The sequence below is a fragment of the Sorex fumeus genome, unplaced genomic scaffold (genome assembly GCF_029834395.1).
Source record: "Sorex fumeus unplaced genomic scaffold, SorFum_2.1 ptg000081l, whole genome shotgun sequence".
Lineage (NCBI taxonomy): Eukaryota > Metazoa > Chordata > Mammalia > Eulipotyphla > Soricidae > Sorex > Sorex fumeus.
This window is the reverse complement of record NW_026606138.1, coordinates 8,175,840-8,197,385: the sequence shown is the minus strand read 5'-3', so window position 1 is coordinate 8,197,385 and position 21,546 is coordinate 8,175,840. Positions and strand designations below refer to the sequence as shown.

Sequence of the window (21,546 nt, the reverse complement as noted above, 5' to 3'; positions counted from 1 at the left end):
TTCTGTTGTTATCACTTGGGTTAATAATGGCTTGTCTTGGCTTGACAAGTTTCTCAAGTGACTCACACACACATACACACACACACACACACAAGTTTCAAATTTGGATTAAAAAGCTTTAAGACAACTTTTCTCTGACTTCTTGAATGTAATCATGAAACACTAAATGAATTGTAGTTCAAATAGATTAATAAAGTTACTTTCATACAATAAGTGCATTTACAGATTTGTATTTAGGTAGAGGGGCTGGAGCGATAGCACAGCGTGTAGGGCGTCTGCCTTGCACGCAGCCAACAAGGCCGACCCGAGTTCGATTCCTCCGCCCCTCTCGGAGAGCCCGGCAAGCTACCGAGAGTATCTCGCCCACACGGCAGAGCCTGGCAAGCTCCCCATGACGTATTCGATATGCCAAACACAGTAACAACAAAGTCTCCAATGGAGACGTTACTGGGCCCGCTTGAGCAAATCGACCATCAACGGGAGGGTCTTTACTTTACTTTTATTTAGGTAGAGACTTGCCAAAACCTCATTTAGAGGCCTCACCAATGTTAAAAAAATTTTTTGAGTTGAAATTCATGAGAGATAAGTCGTGCTTTACATCTAAAGTCTCACTAATTTTGCTTTCTCAACTTAGTGATATAAGAACAAACAGAACACATTTCCCCATATTAGCATATAGAGTTCATGGAGAAACACTTACACTGTCCTTCTTTCCATCACAGAGTTTCTTGTAACAAATTCGTCATGTGATCCGAATAGAATATCCACATTTGTTATCAAGCAGGAACAGAGCTGAGGACAGTTTCTTTATAAAAGCACAATGCCCTACCAATGTCTTTAAAATCCATTTAAGAATATCTCACCAAACCCATGAGAGCATTACAATAATTGCTTCTCTCACCCAGGTGAAAAAGGACATATCTGTCAACTAATGAAGTGCAGAAGCAATTAACACCTCAACAGTCTACTGGGAAACTGCTTAAATTAAAGAAATAACAGGAATGCTTCATGGTTATTGTATTTCTAATATTTTCTGATTAGCATGGTGGTAGAGTGACTCCACATTCTCATCGGTGCTATCCAGCAACAGAGCATCAGACGTGTGCATGGCTCAGACTGTATTTGGAAGTTCGCATGCATAACACGATCTTGGGTGACATTACTCACAGGTGGGACACAACTATAGGGCTCGTATATGTACTCAGGAAATCAATAAGTAAAGCTACATAAACCTTAAATCAATGGCTTCTTGGCATATGAAAACATTTCTAGATTCTACACTACAATCAACAGAACTGCCTTGTTGCCATCATCTTCCAAATTGGCTAGGCTACTAATAGAAATTTTATATTTATCAAGTTTTCTATGCACACAGTGGAGGCACTTGATTGGGCTGAAGCATGAATCATAGGTGAAAATGCTTGTTTTTTCAGCAGCAAGATCTGAGAAGACCTAGAAGTCCAATTAATCATCTGTCCTTATTCCAGAAGACCCCCACTAATGTTTTACAGCCCAGACTGAGTGCAGTCTAGGTATATATACCTGCTGAGGGTGCTGAGAAACACAGAAGTAAAAAGCAGTGCTGGGGCCCTGCAAATTTTAGCAATCAGATGTATTTTTTCCCCCTTTAACAGCAACCCCCCTTCCAAAGCTTGGTGGGCCTAACAGCGACCACAGTAACTCTTAGAATTCTCAAAGAAAACCCTCTTATATGCTCTGGTTCCCATGTAATCAGATGAAGGCAGTTAAAAAAATAGACCATGCCAAAAAAAAAAATAGACCATGCAAGAGAAAAACTAGCAATGGACCAGAAAAAAAGGCTGGAAGGGATATGGAAGGTAGAAGGCAGTTGCTCAATTTGCCTGTAACTGAATTAAAATACAGATGATCTTAAAGATCATTTGGCTCAAGACTTACTTCCACTTGGTTTTTATTATATGCCCAGAGTCATCATCCACTTGCTGTCTGAATATCCAGTGCAAGAAGTGTATGCTCAGATTTGAACAAAGCTATGCCTTGCTCAGAGAGTTTCCTGGAGCAACACCAGTATCTCTAAGCGCTTTATCTGACCAAGTCAGCCTTAGTAAGCTGTGGTAAAGAAATCCAAGGATGGCTCTTTGTGATCTTAATTCCAGATTATGAGTCTAGCATTGGTCCCTCTTCTTGAGGGTGGTATGACCTGAGACTTGTATCCAACCAGTGAACTACGTCAAAGATGCTAGGAGGTGTGTACTACAAGATTACACACACACACACACACATGACTTGTTGGTCTTGCTAGAGACTTTTCCACCCAAGAGGCAGCCATTCTGGGGCTAAAAGCAGTCTCTGGCTTTTAGGAAGAAACAGAAGACCTGACTGAACTCAATTCTATCAGTGCTCTATGTTGATCTTTCCTGAGTCAATCTCATTAAAGGCTGCACAAAGTTGGCTGACAACCTTGATTGCACAGAGACCACCAAAAAAAAAAAAAAAACCCAGATCCTCATACTCAGATGACTGACCCAACTGTGAGATAACAAAAGCTGTTATTTTCTAATTGCTAAATTTGTGATTCTCTTGCTACACAGCAATAGATAAACCAATATAGATGTTTTATATGCACGAATTCATTTAATCCTCATTATTCTTTCATTTCATACAATGAGAAAACTAATACATGGAGCATGAAATGTGAACAACTACTCTAGGTCCACAAAGCAGTAGGTGATTGGAATTCAAACGAGGCAGGCAAACTGTGCTCCTAGTCAGCAAGGTATGCGGCCCTCTGTACTTCTTAGAAATTCCATCTTTAGTGGTGCAGGTCTTACCTCTTATACCATACCCATATAGCTCAGATTCAAAGTCAAAATGTTGGACTAGATACACTGAATAATGAAGTTCAACAGCTTCTGCCTTATGGAGTTCTCAGGCCAAATACACTGGGCTGCCCTTAGTCAGTGGGCTGATGCCCATAGGTGACCTCTGATGTGGGAATTCTAGTTATGCCTCTGAAATCATGGGGAAGAAACATAGTGACCCTTTTCCCCATAGAACTTACAAAAGTTGTAGCTACTTATAATTTTCCATATATTAAATGTTTTATATTTAAGCAAATGGCCTGAACTTCACACTTTTTGTTTTCTCCTACAGATGATCTTCCAGATACATGTTTAAATATCTGTAATTTTGCTGGCTTGGTGCAGTAACAATTGAAAGAGTAACCTCCCTCTCATCTCCATTTGCATGGGTTCGGTCTGGTGTGTCCAGCCAGATAAGGTTCTTCCAGGAAGTTTTAGAAAAAAATCTTTCAGATTTTCTAGGACAGAACAGTAAGAACATGGGGAAGCAGTCTGCTGCTAGGAGAATCTGCTATATAGGCACTTCTATTATGATAAAATGCTGAGCTACTCAATTCCAAAGATGAATCTCTAGGGGCTTCTAAGAAGTACAATCTTAAACTAGAAAGGATGGAATTGAAGATAAAGAGAAAAGTTATGCCAACGGTAGATAAAGTGATATTAAGTGGATATCCTCGATGTTTAATACATACTCATTTATAGGGTTGAATAAGTCACCTCTCAGGGAATTAAAAGAATGTGCAGAGATGATCAGGAAAGAAATATAAAAATGGAAGGTATGTCAAAAGGCCATGGGTGAGTGAGCGCCTCAATTTTACATTGAGGGGTTCTGGAAATATCTGAGATTGATGGTATGCTTTGGCAAAATTTTGAATTAGGATTAGAAAATTATATCACTGAGTAACAATAAATGCAAACAACATTATGTGTAAAGACAGTATTATGGAAATTGAATATTGAGTAGTTTTGAGAGAAGAATATCTCATGGTAACTTGCAGACAGACAAGAGTACTGTGAGCTGAATCACACAGAAACTCTCCTTGGATGCTACCAAACCCTGCCTATCAGGGCTAATAAGAGACGTTTATGGTTGGGATGCTCCAGAGATCTGTTCTAGGTACTGCTTTGTTGGAAATTCATAACAGATTCTTTTCTAATTTGTGGCTAATTCACTGCTAAGAGCAGCAATGCATACATGTGATGATCAGGAAGGGAGACTTCTCTCAGGCAGAATGATGAGCTGAGTCATTTAAAGGCTGAATGGATAGCTTAGAGCTTTGTTTTCTCTTTTCCTTTTTTTAAAATCCAAGTAATGTTGATTTATAAGACTACATATGCTTTAGGTATACAATTTCCAATCTCTTCAAACTTTGTTACCCCATTGCCTTCCCCCTTCAGCTTTGAGACCATTAGGGTATGGAAGTCACTGTCACTGTCACTGTCCTCCCGTTGTTCATCGATTTGCTCGAGTGGGCCTAGTAACATCTCCATCGGGAGACTTTGTTGTTACTGTGTTTGGCATATCAAACATATCATGGGTAGCTTGCCAGGCGCAAGGCAAATGCCCTACCGCTGTGCTACTGCTCCAGCCCAGGTATGGAAGTATGTCACAGAAAGTGGGGTGAAGGCAAGAAACATAGTTGAACAGCAAAGGAAGCAGCTATAACAGCAGAGGGAAGAGAAAATAGCTGTATACAAGTCTCTTGGAGATTTACTTTAGGAAAGTTCAAAGAATTAAAAGACATAATGGACAGAGATACAAGGTAGGAAATTCAATCCACTGGATAAGGAATATTCCTAACATGCAAATATATATATATATATATATATATGTGTGTGTGTGTGTGTGTGTGTGTGTGTGTGTATACATATAAAAAGTGAGGGTTATTTTGTAAAAGACTGTTTTCTGTCCTCAAAAAATATTAAAGCAGGGGTCAGAAAGTACAGGAAGTAGGATGCTCACCTGGCATGTGGCTATTCAATCCTCAGCAATAGGAGTGCCCTCAAGTGCTGCCCAGGGTCACTGCTGAGCAGAGCACCGACCCAGAAATAAGCAGTAAGGACTGCCGGGCTTGCTTTCCCCCATTCCCTCCTTATAGAGCAGAAGTAGTTACATGTGGTTTTTCTTAGGGTGAAAGAGAAAAATGGAAAGATGTGTGTCCATGTGTGTGAATGTGTATGGTAGGTTTAGTTGTTTATTGAAGAATGAAGAGCAAGAAAATCTTGAGTTGGATTCCATCATGTCAACTCTTACTAAGTAAGGGCTGATGCATAATAATGATTGTATCTGAGGAAAGTGATGAAAGTGTTCTTTAATGTGATAAACATAGACTGTACCCAGCTGTGAATCATGCTGAGCCCAACTTGGGAGGGAATTTTTAATAAGTAAATATAGTCTTGAATTTAAGGAACTGTAACCAAAATTAGACATGAGTACAGAACCTAGGAAAACAACTGCAGAGCAACTTTAAACAAAATAAGCTGAACTGCAAATATGCGTGTATGTATGTGGGTATACATATATATATACATATATATGCACATATATACTTATAGCATTCTGTGTGATCATAAAAATTGTGATGAAAAGGAAAAGCTGTTGGAGAGCTCCTAGGGATAAATATGGCATTTGGAAGGTCATAAGGCATCTCATAGAAGGGCAAGTTCATTTATCTCTGTTTGGTTAAAAGGGAGAAATTTGTCAGAGAGGAGAGGCTCTAATGACGAAGGGATGGTGACAAGGAAGGGAACCCCTGAACCCACTCTTAGGCAATCCACTAATCTAGTCTTTGATTTTTTAATGCTGTTTTATTTTGGGGTCCTCACCGATGAGGACTGAAATAGGGGCTACTTATGGCTCTATGCTCACTAGTGATTCCTATTGTGTTCAGGGGACAATATGTGGTGCTGAAAATTCAAACCAGGGTGGGTGCGTGCAAGCAGGCACCTTAATTCTGTCCTGCCTCTAGCTCCGTCTTTGAAATAACTTTTTCTACAAGCCTTCATACCCTTTCCCTTTCTTCCATTGCACTGACGACCTTGCCTCTTGCTTCATCAGAAAGTAAGTCAGCAGAAGAGAAAATCCTATATATTTTTTTCAAGAAATCTACCTGCTTCCTGCCACTATGCCACTGGACTGTGCTTTCTCTCTGCTAACGACACTGCTGATCACAGGGTCGGTGGTTTCCAGCCGCTTTGACATCTTTCCTGCCTGCATCAGCTTGTCCCTCTCCACCAGACCTACCACACTGGCACGCAAACAGTATCCTCTCTCATGGTTCTTTCTTTCTTTCTTTCTTTCTTTCTTTCTTTCTTTCTTTCTTTCTTTCTTTCTTTCTCTCTCTCTCTTTCTCTCTCTCTCTCTCTCTCGCTCTCTCTCTCTAGCTCTCTTTCTCTCTCTCCCTCTCTCTTTAAGAGCTCCACTAGACCACATGTCCTCTCTGGTTGTCTTTAAAAGTGTTTTTTTTTTCCTGCTACATTTGAGAGTGGTTTATTTTTTACTATAATATTTTTTAATTTCAATTTTTAACTGAGATTCTGTTCTTTAAAATACTGTTAATAATGTTTCTGTAGCACTGTAGCACTGTTCTCACATTTTTCAGTGATTTGCTTGAGTGGGCACCAGAAACGTCTCCATTGTGAGACTTGTGTTACTGTGTTTGGCATATCGAAAATGCCACAGGTAGCTTGCCAGGCTCTGCCATGAGCAGGATACTTTTGGTAGCTTGCCAGGCTCTCCGAGAGGGATGGAGGAATCGAACCTCGGTCGGCCACATGTAAGGCAAACGCCTTACCCCCTGTGCTATCACTCCAGTCCTAATGCACATAGTTCCAGCACTACATCCATCACCGATGTACTCATATTCCTCCCCCATGGGTCTCAGCACCTCCCTTTCTCTCAACACCACACAATTGTGTTGATCAGTTCTCCCATTATTTTGCCTTTGGAGCTCTGTCAGTACCGTTCTATGTATCTTTAAATCACATTTGAGAGATCATTCTGTATCCATCCCTTTTCTTCTGACTTTACTAAGCATGATATTCTCTAGTTCAATTCATGTTGCTGCAAATTGTATGATTTTTTTTCTTAGAGTTGCATTGTATTTTATTGTGTAAACATTAAAACTTCTTGACCCATTTGTCTATAATTGGGCATTCATGCCATTTCCATGTATTGGCTATTGTACTAAGTACAACAATGAACATTGGTGTGCATATATCCTTTTGAGTTAAAATTTTTGTGTTTTTGTGATAGACACTAAGAAATAGTTTCACTGAGTATATGATGATACCACTTGTTGGTTCTTTCAAAAATTTTTAAAATAGATCCTATATTATTTTCCATAGAGGCTGAACCAGATGACATTTACAGCACAGTGAATGATGGTTCCTTTCTAACATGATAGTTGTTTTCTTTAAAAAAAAAAAAAGTCCTTTGGAGTGATAGTACAGTGGGTAGGGCGTTTGCCTTGCACACAGCTGACCCGGGTTCAATCCCCAGCATCCCATATAGTCCAGGAGTAATCCATTAGTATTGCTGGATGTGGCCCAAAAAGCAAAAAAAAAAAAAAAAAAAAAAAAAAAAGCAACAAAAACATCTTTCTAGCAGTTTTCTGGGGTTATTGGTTTTTTTCTTTTTTTTTGCATGTTTTACTAAATCTTCTCACCTGATCACATTCAAGTTAGACGATTACTCCTACCTTCTCACCAAAAATTCTCAAACCAGTGTCACCCAAATCTCCTTTCTTGGAGAATTCTGTAGCCAATTCTTTTTTTAAATTAATTTTTATTAGTGAAACACCATGAGGTACAGTTGTAGACTTACAAATTTTTGTGCTTGGGTTTCGATTATACAATGATCAAATACCATCCCTCCACCAGTGCCCATTTTCCACCACCATGGATCCCAGTATCCCTCCCACCCCCATGCCCCCATACCACCCAGGCTCTGTGGCAGGGCATTCCCTTTTGTTCTCTCTCTCCTTTTGGGTGTTGTGGTCTGCAAAAGAGGCATTGAGTGGCAGTAATGTTTGGTCTATAGTCTACTTTAACATGCATCTCCCATCCTGGCAGGATCCTCCAAACACTCTTTATTTGGTGCTCCCTTCTCTATCTGAGCTGCCCTTTCCCTTAGAATGCCTGGCTGGCCTCTGGAGCATGGAGCAATTCTCTTGGTACGGATCTTGGCTATTCTTGGGTATTAATCTCCTATTTTGTTACTTTATGTCCCCCAGATGAATGCAATCTTTCTATGTCTATCCATCTCTTTCTGACTCATTTCGCTTAGCATGATACTTTCCATGTAGTACCACTTGTATGTAAATTTCATAGCTTCATCTTTTCTAACAGTGTAGCCAATTCTTAATTCTCTTCTTAGTCATTTTATCATAGATGATTTTCCAGTTCGCTTCTCCTTCCTCAGTGACAGGTCTTGTATTCCAGTTTATTCTTCTGCTTCTCTTCCTACCTCATTGCCTACACCTGTGGCGTCTTCCTTCATTGCTGTTATTTGGGGGCTGTCCCACACTCAGATTGTAAACCCCATTTCCACTTATCTGCACTATTGAAATGGTTTTACTGTCCCCCTGGTAAAAACACAAACTGAGAGCTCCAAATCCACATAAGTACCTCCAAAGTTTTCTCCCCACCAATCTCAGCCCCTGGCCCCTATGCCTCTCTTCCAAGGACCTGTTTCTGCCTCAGTGGCTTTCTTAGTAATTGAAATTGCTATTCAGTTAAGAGCAAAAGTTATGAACTCATCCTAGACTCCTTTTCTCTCATCTCCCACTTCCAGTGAGTCAGCAAGTTCTCTGGGCTATTTCCTCTTTTTACACTTCCTCCACCTCCATCGACCTACTTGATGTCACCATAGTTTTTCTCCTGGAATACATTAGTTGGCCAACTGATTGTATGGTTTCCAATTCTGTCTCTTTAAGATAAAATTTCCATGGAGAAGTTAGAGATATTTCAATAAGTTACATCAATACTGCAACTATTCAACTCCTGTACTAGCTACCTATCACATACAGAGTGACGCAACATTATCTCTGAATCATTCTTCAGCTTTCCTCCTCTCCTTTGTGGAGATGCTCATTTCCCCCCAGAAACTTGAACAAGCCAAGTATGTTTTTATTCCAGGGCCAGTGATTAGGGGCAATTCCTGGCCCTGTGCTTGGGAGTGACCCCTAAAGCTGCTCAGGGGGACCATATAGGTATTAGGGATTAAACCAGTGTTTAATCCAGTAAGGCACATGTCTTACTTCTCTAGCTGTCTCTCTAGACTTGCACTTACTGTTATTTCATTTATTCTACTTTGGGGTCATACCCGATGGTGCTCAGAGCTTACTCCTTGCTCTTGGCTCAGAGGGACCCTGTTTGTACTGGGAATCAAACCTAGGCTAGTCATGTACAAGACAAACACCCTACCCACTGTACTATCTCTCTGGAACCATGCCACTACCATTATTTTCCCCTAGAACCCTATTCTTCTAGACCATTACACTCCTCACTGTAAGTTTCTCCAAGTGTTACATTACTGAGTCCTTTCTTGTATTTCCCGTCAAGCCTAAAGACCATGTTTCCCATATCTTATATTCATTTTCTTGATTATTATTCCAACTGCCTGACTTTATCTTTAAAAAAAGTCAATGGTTAGAGAATATTTATCTCTCCTACTTGCATGCCAACACCAGGCAGACAGTGGCTTGTCCTGGCATCTGGAACAGAGCAAGGCATATATATAGGTTTTCAGTCAGTGTTTGGAATAGTTCAGTGTCTGAGGACTATCTGAGGGTCAGCTCAGAGAACAACTCAGAATCAGAGAACAAGAGAGCATTTTATTCCATAGGACGTGCAGAGAAGGTAGAGGATTGGCTGGAGAGGAAAACAAAGCAAGGCAGTGAATTATGCATGGGCAAAAGGCGTGGAATCCATGTGTAAGCAGTTTATTTTATATGCAGAAGGCAGAAAGGTACCAGGGCTGCAATCAAACTCCTAAAGAGAAAAATAAAATTTGCCAGGTGCTATATATAAAGTATTCCCCCACCTAAGTTTGGAAGCAGAAATCTTTTTAACATCAGTTTAACATCAACTCAGTAATAGGTTTTAGAAATGTGTAAGAATGCTTAATTTTAAAAGAATTTACTCTATTTATAGACGAGCATATTGCCTGGAGTCAGTTTTCACTCATTGACTCTGATAATGGAAGACACATGAAACTGATTTTAGAATCCACTTTGCAAGGTTAAATGCTCTGCCATAGAACAAAGCGACTCATGTCATTTATTCAATGATATCCTCAAGCTTTGCATTATGGCAAAGCTTGCAAAGGGAAGCTTAAAGCATACAGTTATTGTAGAAACAGTTAAGAACAAATATTTAAAAGCCACGGACTCAATTTTAATGTTTTTCCTTTGAATCAGGAATCTCCCAAATCATCAACGCATGGACTCAATATCAGTGCAAAATGAAACACTGTCAGCTCCTCCTCAGCCCCTCCTACCCTCAGGACAGCCCTTGATTGGCAGGGACTTGCTTCTCCTAGGGTGCTGGTCAGACTTCTGTAAACTCTGCAGCTAGGATGGACATGTTGATCCTGCTCACCTCACACTCTCCCTACTTCTGAGCAGGCTCAATTGGCCTCGAGAAGTCAAAGTGTTTAGATCTCATTTTCACTAAGGAGTCTCGCCATCCCACCCACTTTCACTTTCACTCTTTGCTCAGGTCTCAGATTAATACTAGTTTTTATTAAGGGTGACCTACACTCCACTACTTTCTAGCCCTCTGACCTCAGACAGGTTCCTTCAGCTCACTGAACTTGCACTTGATCATCTGTTAGAGGGAGTGAATGGCGGCGATTATGTCTTTGGAGACATTGTGAGGAAGGAAAAAAAGACATATTTATGAAAATGGTTAGTTTGACTGATGATTGGCACATAGCATGAAATGAATAGTACTAGTATTTTGGTTTTGGTTTTTGGACTACACATAGCCACGCTCAGTGGTTGCTCTGGTAATGGAGATCACACCTGGGGTACCTGTATTTAAAGTGTACATGCCCAGTCTCTTGAGCCATCTCCCTCAAGTATAATTATAGATTTCCTATTGTCAGTTCATAGGCTTTAGATTAGAAGTGCTCAACCCCTCCTTCTCTTTCATATTTGAAACAAAAATACCAAGTGCTTTACACTCGCATCCAAATAGTCTATTTCTGTACTGTAAATCAACAACTACTTACAAACATTCCAATAAAGAACAAAGCATTGGGTTCTCAAAGTCACTTCTGATCAGAATCTTAATCCAAGTCATTGATTCCCAGAGTATGGTGCATATAACATTAAAGAATATTTATAAAAGTTGATGGATTTGAGGGGACACATCATAGTTTTAATATAATTTCATGTAGAAATTTCAAAGTGTGTTATTAGAAAAATATAACTATCATAGTAATGAACAAATAATAAGGCATACTATAAGGTTACATAAAACATTAACTTGTAGTATTAATTATGTATAGGGAAAAATAGAGATATACAATTAGCTTTATGAGGATGGCCTATGAAAGACTGAAATTTGGAAAGTTATTCTAAGACATGTAAGATTACTTGGTAAGAAAGGAGCAATTGCTTTGACTCTGGGACCCTGTGGCTGATCCCAATGCATGGTCTCCCAAACACTGACTTGGGAGTATCCCATGAGCATCAGGAAATACCCCGCTACCCCCACACCAAATGAGCAAAGAGAAAGGAGTATTTATAGGACCAGATGATCTTTCTACAGTAAATTCTGTAAAATGGTTCTTCACTTTCCTTAGTCCCAATCAATTAATACAATTTATTCCCCAGTCTAATTTGCTAAAGCCAAGGAATTTAAAATGTGGGAACGAAGGACAAGGAATTTAAAATTCCTTGTCTGAAGGTCTCTCGACCCTGGAGAGTGGGAGAATATGCTATTTTCAGTGCAAAGTAGCAAAGGGAAAAGACTTTCTCCTTAAGTTCTTGGGCACATACACTTGACCCTCTCTGTAACATGTTCTCTTGCCCATGGGAGGCTGTGATGATGGTGGTGGTCAGCCAGTCTGATTGCCATCTGTACTCCAAATGCCATCCTCCTAGAATACGCTGGGGTCGGGGTTGGGTTCAGATAGTATCCAGGTACATCACTAATTCACAACCAATAATGGTGCCTAAATTATATGCAGAAAGAATCATTGTTTAACAGTCCTTGGCTGCATTTGTAGCTCTTTATTTTATTTCACCCATGTTTACGTGTGAGCAGTTCAGACATAACAGACTGTCATTTTTCTGAATTGCTAATGAATGCTACAGCACAGAGCACACAAATCAAGCTGTTCGCTTGGCCCGGTGTTATTCGAGGGGAACTCAGTATGTAGCAGCAGTCATAGCAAAGTGGATTAGTTCTCTGGGGGGAATCCTTAATGTGTACCTGCCATAATAAGTAAGAAGTTCTGCTTTGCATCACTCTATTTATAGGCACCAGCTATTTTTGCACTCTTCTTTTTGCTTTTTTCTCTGGCAGAACACTTAAATGAATCATTCTCACCTTGTCTACTTGATTGTTAAATTGGGCCCAAACTTTTTTGTCAGGTGTTGGAGGAATGTAGAGATTTCTGTGCTCAAATAGAATGAGACCTGGAGAGACCATGGCCTTTAAAATTTGCTAGCTTCTTACTGATTTTGAGATTATTCATTAGTGTGGGGAAGTGAAAATTTCCTTAGAAATGTCATATTTTGTGCAGCCTCAAGGTCATAGTGGAGTATTTACTTGTGCAGTGTACTTGCACAGTCAGTCAAATGTGGGAACAAAGGACATTTTTGTAGAAAAGTGTTGTAGACATTGGGTCTGCAGAGAGAAAACTTGATGTCAGACTGCAGATTCATTCCTCCAGTATTGACTGAACTGCTACTCTTCCACGCATCAGAGATACAGTAAGCAACAAAGACACACAACCCACCTTTACATTGAATGAGGGAATAAAAAAAAGGGAAGAGAATATATCTGTCAATTAATTTCAGGGGAGGCATTCTCAGTGGTGCTCAAGGAACCATGCAATGATGGGGTATGAATACTGGGATCTCTCATGCAAGACTATGCTTCAGTCTTCTGAGTTAACTCCCCAATTTTGTCAGTTATTTCTTGATAATGAGAAAGTAGAATGGGAAAAATTAACAGGAGGGGTTTTTTTTTGGGGGGGGGGGTCTTACTTTTGTTTTGGACTCATACCAGAGGTGTCCTGGGACAACTTCCAGCAGTGCTCAGGGGACCATACAGAGCTAGGGTTAAAGCACATGCAAAGTATGCTTTACAAATGGGGCTCTGAACTGAGTCTCAGAATTACACACACACACACACACACACACACACACACAGTGCTGCTAGTGGTTTTAAAGTAATAAGTTAAACTCAACTTAAACAAAAAAGCAATCCTCCTGGCAATTATATGCATTCCTTCAAAAACTAGAAATTGAGTTTCCATATGACCCAACTATACTACTAATGGGAATATATCCCGGTTGCAAAAATGCAGAGTAGAAATGACATCTGCACCTGTGTGTTCATTGCAGCATGGTTTACAATGGCCAGAATCTGAAAACAACCCAAGTGCCAGAGAACAGAAGACTTGTTAAAGAAACTTTGGTACATCTACACAATGGAATTTATGCAACTGTTAGGAAAGATGAAGTCATGGAATTTGCTTATAAGTGGAGGGTCATGGAGAGTATCATGCTAAGTGAAATGAGTCAGAAAGAGAGGAACAGACATAAAATGACTGACTCATTTGTGGAATATAAAATAACATAATATGAGACTGACACCCAAGGACAGTAGAGAAAAGCGTCAGGAATATTGTACCATGTTTGGAAGCCTTTCTCATGAGCTGGGGAGAAGACAGCTGAAATAGAGAAGGGATCACTAATGATGATCAATGATGATTGGAGGTATTGTTCAGGAAGGGAGATGTGTGCTGAATGTAGATAAAGTACCAATGTCTCTCAGTATATATATTGCAAACCATAATGCCCAAAAGTAGAGAGAGAGAGTATGGGGGAAATTGTCCACCATAGAGGCAGGGGGAAGACTGGAAAGGGGGGGTATACTGGGATATTGGTGGTGGAAAATGTGTACTGGTGGAGGAATGGGTGTTCAATCATTGTATAGCAGACACTCAAACATGAAAGCTTTGTAACGGTATCTCATGGTGATTCAATAATATTTTCAAAAATGTGAAAAATCAACCGTTTTTTAAATTTTTTTTACAATTTTCTAATTGTAATTTTCTAATTGTAATTTTTAAACTTGTGAACATATATATATATATACACACATGTTGTGTGTGTATATGTGTGTGTGTATTACAAGCTTGAGTTTCTTAGCCTGACTGTGAGGGGTTGATAGGGTGCAACCTGGACCTCTGTCCTTATTGTTCTTGGAAGACAGGGAGTGTCTGACCAGTGATGGTGTGCGCCCCTGAGACACTCCCAAGCTAGATCATGATGATTCCCTCACTGACAGGAGAGTCTGACTCAGCATCTTTGAAGAGCACTGCAACACAATTTTTAACTTTTTATTTTTAAAAAGTTAGAAAGCAATATGAGAATGCTGGCATTCTATAAAGCATCTTCTAGAGCCTTCCTTACACACAGACACTGCATTTCTCTCTCTCATTTACACTGCAACTAGAAGGGCCCTTTGCCTCTTTCCTCTCCAGTGATACTGGGATATAACTGATCAATGAAGCCACAAGAGCTTTAGTATGCGCCACAGATGGACTCAATAGCCCCACATACTTCATGGGCCACATCTGATGCTTGAGTCAGTGGATTCTGCACTCTCATTTGCGAGATTTACCCATTTATTGGAGGGGGCTCAAAGGTGAAGGAAGTAGAGGAAGCAGAACCAGAACCCAAATAAGAGTAAATGCCCTTCATACACGTGAACAGTATTATGGCTATAAAACCTTTGTGTAAATGTCATACAACCTATCGGCTGTAATAATGAAAGTTTAGATCAATGAAGCATCAAATTGTGTGCATAACAAAGACAAAAAATGCTGAACACAGAGGGTGGAAGCTTCAAAATTCCTATCCTTTTCCCCTTCCTTCAAGGTTGCCAACTGCCACTGCCTGATTTTCGGACTTAGATTTCTCAGATGGTGTTGATCCATCTTGGATGTGCCCTGAACAGATGAATGTCTACATCTGAGGCTACTGGATATTTCAGTTCTTTCATCTAGGGCTACTGGACACCTCAGTTTCTCAGCTCCATTTTTTTAATACACCTACAAATACTCAAATATGAGAAAAAAGACATGACCATTTTACTATATGAAGAACAAAACTGATGACACCCTGTATTATTATATTATAAAAGGAGAAAAATGCTTCACATTTTTTTTGTTCTTATTCTGGCTATAAAGGAAAGATAGCAGAAACACCAACTGCACTTCTCTGTTCTATGCAGTACTATTCACCATAGCCAGAATCTGGAAACAACTGGAAACAACCCAAGTGCCTGAGAACAGAGGACTGATTTAAAAAACCATGGCACATCTACACAATGGAACATTACACAGCTGTTCGGAGAAATGAAGTCATAAAATTTGCTTAGAAATGGGTGGACAACGGAGAGTATCTTGCTGAGTGAAATGAATCAGGAGGAGAGGGACAGATAAAGAATGACTGCACTCAGTTTTGGGATGCAAAATAATAGTATGAGATAATATCCAGGGAAAACAGGGGAAAGGAGGACCAGTCAATGGTTGGAAGCTATGACAAATGTGTGTGGGGCAGAGAGCAGTTAGAATAGAGAAGGGACCAGTATGGCAATAGTGGTTAAAATGATCGCTCTTGAAAGTAGGTTAAGGGATATACATGATAACCTTTCAATATATGTATTGCAAGCCATAATGTGAGAGAGAAAGTGACAGACAGACAGGCAGACACACACACACACACACACACGCACACATACATGGGGTGGGGAGAGAGATAGAGAGAAAGAGAGAAAGACAGAGAGAGAGAGAGAGAGAGAGAGAGAGAGAAAGTGCCTACCATAGAGGTTGGGAGAGGGGGTGAGAGATAAACTGGGACATTGTTGGTGGGAAATGTACACTGGTGAAGGGATAGGTGTTGGAACATGATAAGACTGAAATCCAATCATGAACAACTTTCTACTTTGTAACTGTGTATCTCACTGTGATTCAATAAAAAAAAAAGTAAAAATTGAAAAATAAGGGAAAGATAATATTTCGGGCACCAAAGTTATGAAAATTCAATAAATGAGTGATTAATATCTTTCTGAATTTTTTAATTGTCCAGTATTTCTCATTAAGATGGGCTAAGGAAGATATCCTACCTGGAACAGGGAGGCAAAATGAGTTATTCTATCTGGAACAAGGAGGTTAAATAAATGATATGCCTAGTCTAGGCCTTGAGGTATAATGTACCATCCTGTCTTTCTGTTCACTAATATTAGTCAGACTTGATAAAAGGCCTTATCTGTGACTAGGTAAAGCCAGAAATTATCGCAAAAATTTGTCAAACCCAGAGTCTGTACAGCTTTCATCTTGGATAAATTGTTCAAATTCCCATACTTCAGTTCACTAGTAATTTGTCAAATAAAGGAGAGTAAGATCAACAGATTCCTGTTTTACAAATATCTTTATATTCAGAATTCATCTTATCTTTTAAAAAAATGGAGAGAGATTAAGGAGACAAATCAAAGGGCTAGACCACATGCTGTGCATGAGGGAGCCTGAGTTTGGTCCTAGCACGAAACCTAGCACACAGTTTCCTAAGCACTATACCAGAAGTAGTCTCTGAGCACTTCCCTCAAATTAGACAACCAACCAAGGAAAAAACATGTCATAAGTGAGACTGAGAACATATTTTCACTTAATGGTATATTTTACAGATGGGTGTGGGATAGAAACATGTATTTGCAAGAGATGTGAAATAGTATCCTTAAAACATAGATGGTGTTGTAAATTGTTACCTCAAAAAGAAAACATCCTTTCTTAATATTTTAAACATAGCAGGTCAGGAATTTGCCTGCATATGACTGACCTGGGTTTGATCATTAGCATCCCACATGGTTCCCTGAGCCCTACAAGGAGTAATCCTGTGTGCAGAGCCAGAAGTAACCCTGAACACTACCATGTGAGCTCCAAAATTAAAAAACATGAAAAAAAACTTTCCCAAATAACTTGAATGATGAATTTACTCTTTATCCAATGTAAATGCATCAGCTTAGTCCTAAGAAATGTTAAATCCATTCCCCTCTTCGGTCAAGGAGGTGTAGGGGTGGGGATAAGGCAGAAAAGGAAGGGAATAAAAGGATTTACAGTAAAAATTGTAAAAATTAGCCTTTAATGAAAAACACATATTTAACTGTTATTGTAAAATATTTGTTACAGCAGTATTAAGTTTAAAGTAGGATAGTGGGTTTTGATGTAAACTTAAAAAATTAATATTTAAATAATATTCTATATTCGGGCTGGAGCGATAGCACAGTGGTAGGGTGTCTGCCTTGCGCACAGCCAGCCCAACTGAGCCTGGTTCGATTCCTCCACCTCTCTTGGAGAGTCTGGCAAGCTACCCGTGACATATACAATATGCCAAACACAGTACCAACAAGTCTCAAAATGGAGATGTTATTGGGCCTGCTCAAGCAAATCGATGAACAACGGGAGGAGAGTGTTTTTTTGTTTTATTCTATATTCAAGGTTTACATCTTCAGGACAGAATTAGTATAAGTTACTCTTTGTGGAAATAATGGATCCATGTTTAGAAATCTAGTTTATGGAAATGTGTACAAATATTTTCTCCAAAGAGCCCCAGATGTATATTTACAGAACAAGTTTCAAAGATTAGCCCAAGCTTTTCCTAAAATTTGGAAAGGCAGCTAATTAATACCTTCCACTACCCAACTCTTTTTTTTTCTTTTTGGGTCACACCTGGTGATGCACAGGTACATAGGATGTGAAATTGCACTGAGTGCTTAAGAAAACAGGAGATTTTTCAGCTAAAGTTCAGCAAGTAAGCAGGAGTATTTCCCAGCCCTTTCCTCTGTGCATTTTTCCTTCTCTCTCTCTCTCTCTCTCTCTCTGCTCTCTCTGTCTATCTCTGTCTCTGTCTCTGTCTCTGTCTCTCTCTCTCTCTCTCTCTGTCTCTCATGGACTTGGTGTAGTTAAAAGTGGGCATGTAGATGCCTGCTTAAGATTTTTGAATGCTGGGTTACATCTCTGAGTTAAGTGACTTCTTGGTCAAATATCAGGGAAGATGTCCTCCTTTATGGCCGAACAAGAATTTTAAGGTGCTTTTAGGTAGAGAGATCTCTAAGTTCAAAAGTCAGAAAGCAGTTTTCATGAAGTTCCTTAATTTTCTCCTTAAGACAAAAGTATTAAATAGCTATTAACTATAAATATTAACTACTGATTGACCACTGTGATTTCTTTATTTTTTTCTGGGTCACACTCGGTGATGCACAGGGGTTACTCTTGGCTTTTGCACTCAGGAATTACTCCTGGCTGTGCTCAGGGGACCATATGGGATGCTGGCAATTGAACCCGGGCTGGCCATGTGCAAGGCAAACGCCCTATCCGCTATACTACTGCTCTTGCGCCGACCACTGTGATTTCTTAGTCTTCTGATTGGGTAAGTCTATTTTCTTGGAACAATCTAAATAAGAAAAATATTCTGTTTGCGACCTTAAGAGACATGAAAAGTCTGCGCCCATGATCAAACTTCATGGGAGGAACCCCTGAAGCCAACACAAAAGTTTCACAACTCTCATGATTTTTAAACTGACATAAGCCTGAAAGAAAAAAATTCTATAATGACAAGTCACTTGTGTTTTATGAGCAAAGGATTAGGGTAAACAACTTCTTTATAATTAACATGTAATTTAAAAAGCAATTTAGGGGCCCAGTACAGTGGTAGGGAGTTATGCCTTGAATGTGGCTGGCCTGGGTTCGATTCCCGGTATCCGATATGTTGTCCAAACACGTCAAAGAGTAATTCCTGAGTGCAGAGCCAGGAGTGGTGAGAATTGCTGGGTGTGGCCCCCAAAGAAATATATATATATATATATATATATATATATATATATATATATAAAGTAATTTAGGGCCGGGGACGTGACACACAAAGGGCAAGTACATATGATTTGCATGCGGGAGCCCAAGGTCTGATCTTCAGCATTGCAAGAACTCCTGAGCACTACCTGATATGCATCTCGCCACCCAATGCTCTCCCCCTCAACCCCCCCTCGCAAATCCTAACCAAATAGAACTACTTTAAGGGAAAGTCTTCAAGCATGCCTTATAATTCAGTATGCGTGTATGTCTACACACCCACGAGACTAGCCAATGATTTGTTTGGTATCACATAAATTTGGTGAAGCCAGTGCAAAGTCTCTTCAATCTTCCCAAAAGAAGAATGCTGAGTACCAAATGAAGTAGAGAGAAGCCAAGAAGGATGGACAACTGGAATTCTTGAACTTCAAACTTTGGACATTCACTACTGCTATAAGTAGAAAGCAAAGAATGCAACCTAGTGCTGAAAGCGTGACTCTGAAGGTGACCAGCACTAAGAAAGATGTCATATAGGATGGAATAGAAGAATGCTCAGTGCTGGATGAGGTCACACAATTAAAGAATTATACTTTAGAATCCTCAAACCATATAAACAATGGATGAAGAACATATTCATGATATGCCTCTTTACCAGTCATATATTTTCATTATGAACCCAAGACTTTAGAATTAGAGTAAAAACAACCACAAGTAGTTTTTGTAAAAAGAAATGCATAATATGTCTCCTTAGAAGACATGACTAATACTGCTGAGAAACTGGACCCATCTCACTCATTCATATGGAAAAATTTCTTTTTCATTGACAAACGTGTCAAACAATTCATTTTCATATTGAAAACATGGTTTTTTGTAAATTGTTAAAGATACTATATTCTAAATCCTATAACTAAAGTTTATCTGTACTCATTGTAGTTGATAAGTTATATAAATAATTTAAGATAATTTTTGGAAGTGTTAATGTTTTTAATCTTTCTCTTAAGCAAAGTTACTTCCTCAAAAGATCTTTCAAGGATCATCTAATTCAGATAAAGTTTATATTAACATTTTGAATCTGGTCCCCCATTTCAGTTTAGAACTCTTGTGTCATTCTAAAATTCAGAGTATCAAAATATTGAAATTTTGGGTAAAGATATTTAAAGATAGCTATCTAAGGTGTTTAAAAATGGGTATCATGTATTGGTACTACAAGAATCCTAATCATAGCTTCGTAAAGAAACAGAGTCCCAGGATTTTACTAGAGTTGTCCAACAGGAGTAACTCTGGATTCAAAGAGATAAGAAGAAAAGAATAAATTTTTATTCGGCCTGCATATGATCTGCCACAGCAACTTTGAACCCCTTTGTTCTTTCAAGTGTGTCTCAATAAAGAAGTAGATGCTGTGAAAGTCATTCCCTAAAAACAGAGGTGAGAGTAAGTTAATGAATGGGAGCTGATAAAAATTCAAGTCATTTCACAAAGGATTTGCACACAGATGAATTGTCACAAGTTGGCAAGCTTTTCTGAAGCCTTGGTTTTTAAAAAATAATGCTTGAACAAGTTGTGCAGAATATAATCTATGCCCTACAAAACACTATGATTTTTATCACCAAGTTATTATTATTTGTAAGATCACCAAATAACAGGGTTTGAAAGCAAAACAGCTGAAAAATCCAACAGTCTGGTCTAACCTGGGATGCTCTGTCTCCTCACAGCCAATGCTCCATCAGGCGGCTTTGTCTGGCTGGCGGATTTAGTGTAGGGACTCTCATCTGCAAAGGTACAATGAAGGGTTTGGTTAATTTTCATCCAGTTTCTAATGCAGTGAAGATTTTCAATGGAATGCAATCCTCCTGCCAGAGAGAGGGAGGGAGGGAAGGGGGAGAGAAAGAGAGAGAGAGAGAGAGAGAGAGAGAGAGAGAGAGAGAGAGAGAGAGAGAGAGTACTATAGAAAGACTTGACAGACCTGGATCCTAACCTTGATTGAATCATGGAACAAGTCAATTCAAATGTTTTGAATGTCAGTTTTCTCTCCTATGAAAGAAGAGTCAAGTCTCTTATTCACCTTCGAGGATTGTTAGTTTTAAGCAATGAAGTATTAAGTATCATTGATGCATATGAAGGCATAAATGATGGAAAAGTATGCAAATATGTAAAATATTTGCCAGCCAACTACGTTCATTGAGAAATAGCAGTGAATTTCAGTAAGAATAAGACAAAGATGGGAGAATAAAGGTTCAATGAGCTCTAGGAAAAATTAGGCAGAATAGCAAAGGAAATGAAAAGAAAAAGTTTATTTCCAATAAGCAGATGGCAGAGCATTAGTATCTTGGGGAAACAAAGACACACAGAATTAGTGAGTCCTCATGGAGGAGTAAGCTGGAAGACAGGAAAATTTAGAGGAAGATCAAACAAGTTAGTTAAGAACAAGGAAGGGATGATGGCTTGGTAAAATAAGGCATACACTGAAGATAACTTATTTTATGCCTTTAAGAAAAGGATGAAAATAACCTCACAATTATAAGAAGAGCAACTAAAGACAGAAGGCACAAAGCGCAAGGTAGGTGTGAGTTAAGCAAGAAGCTGAATGAGGTGCTCAGATGAAGATCATACAGG

At 39.2% G+C, this 21,546-nt stretch overlaps 1 protein-coding gene across 12 annotated transcripts in view; it reads right to left on the bottom strand.

The window, feature by feature from the left end:
• Positions 1–21,546, bottom strand: part of GRIP1 (glutamate receptor interacting protein 1) — a 798,871-nt gene that overhangs the window by 223,554 nt on the left and 553,771 nt on the right. For 10 of the 12 annotated variants that reach the window (XM_056130715.1, XM_056130718.1, XM_056130717.1 and 7 more), the window contains exon 2: positions 20,622–20,702. The exons of the other annotated variants lie outside the window; for them this stretch is intronic. In XM_056130715.1, coding sequence (XP_055986690.1) covers positions 20,622–20,702 — 81 coding nt within the window. The remainder of the gene's footprint in view (positions 1–20,621; positions 20,703–21,546) is intronic. 12 annotated transcript variants of the gene reach the window in all.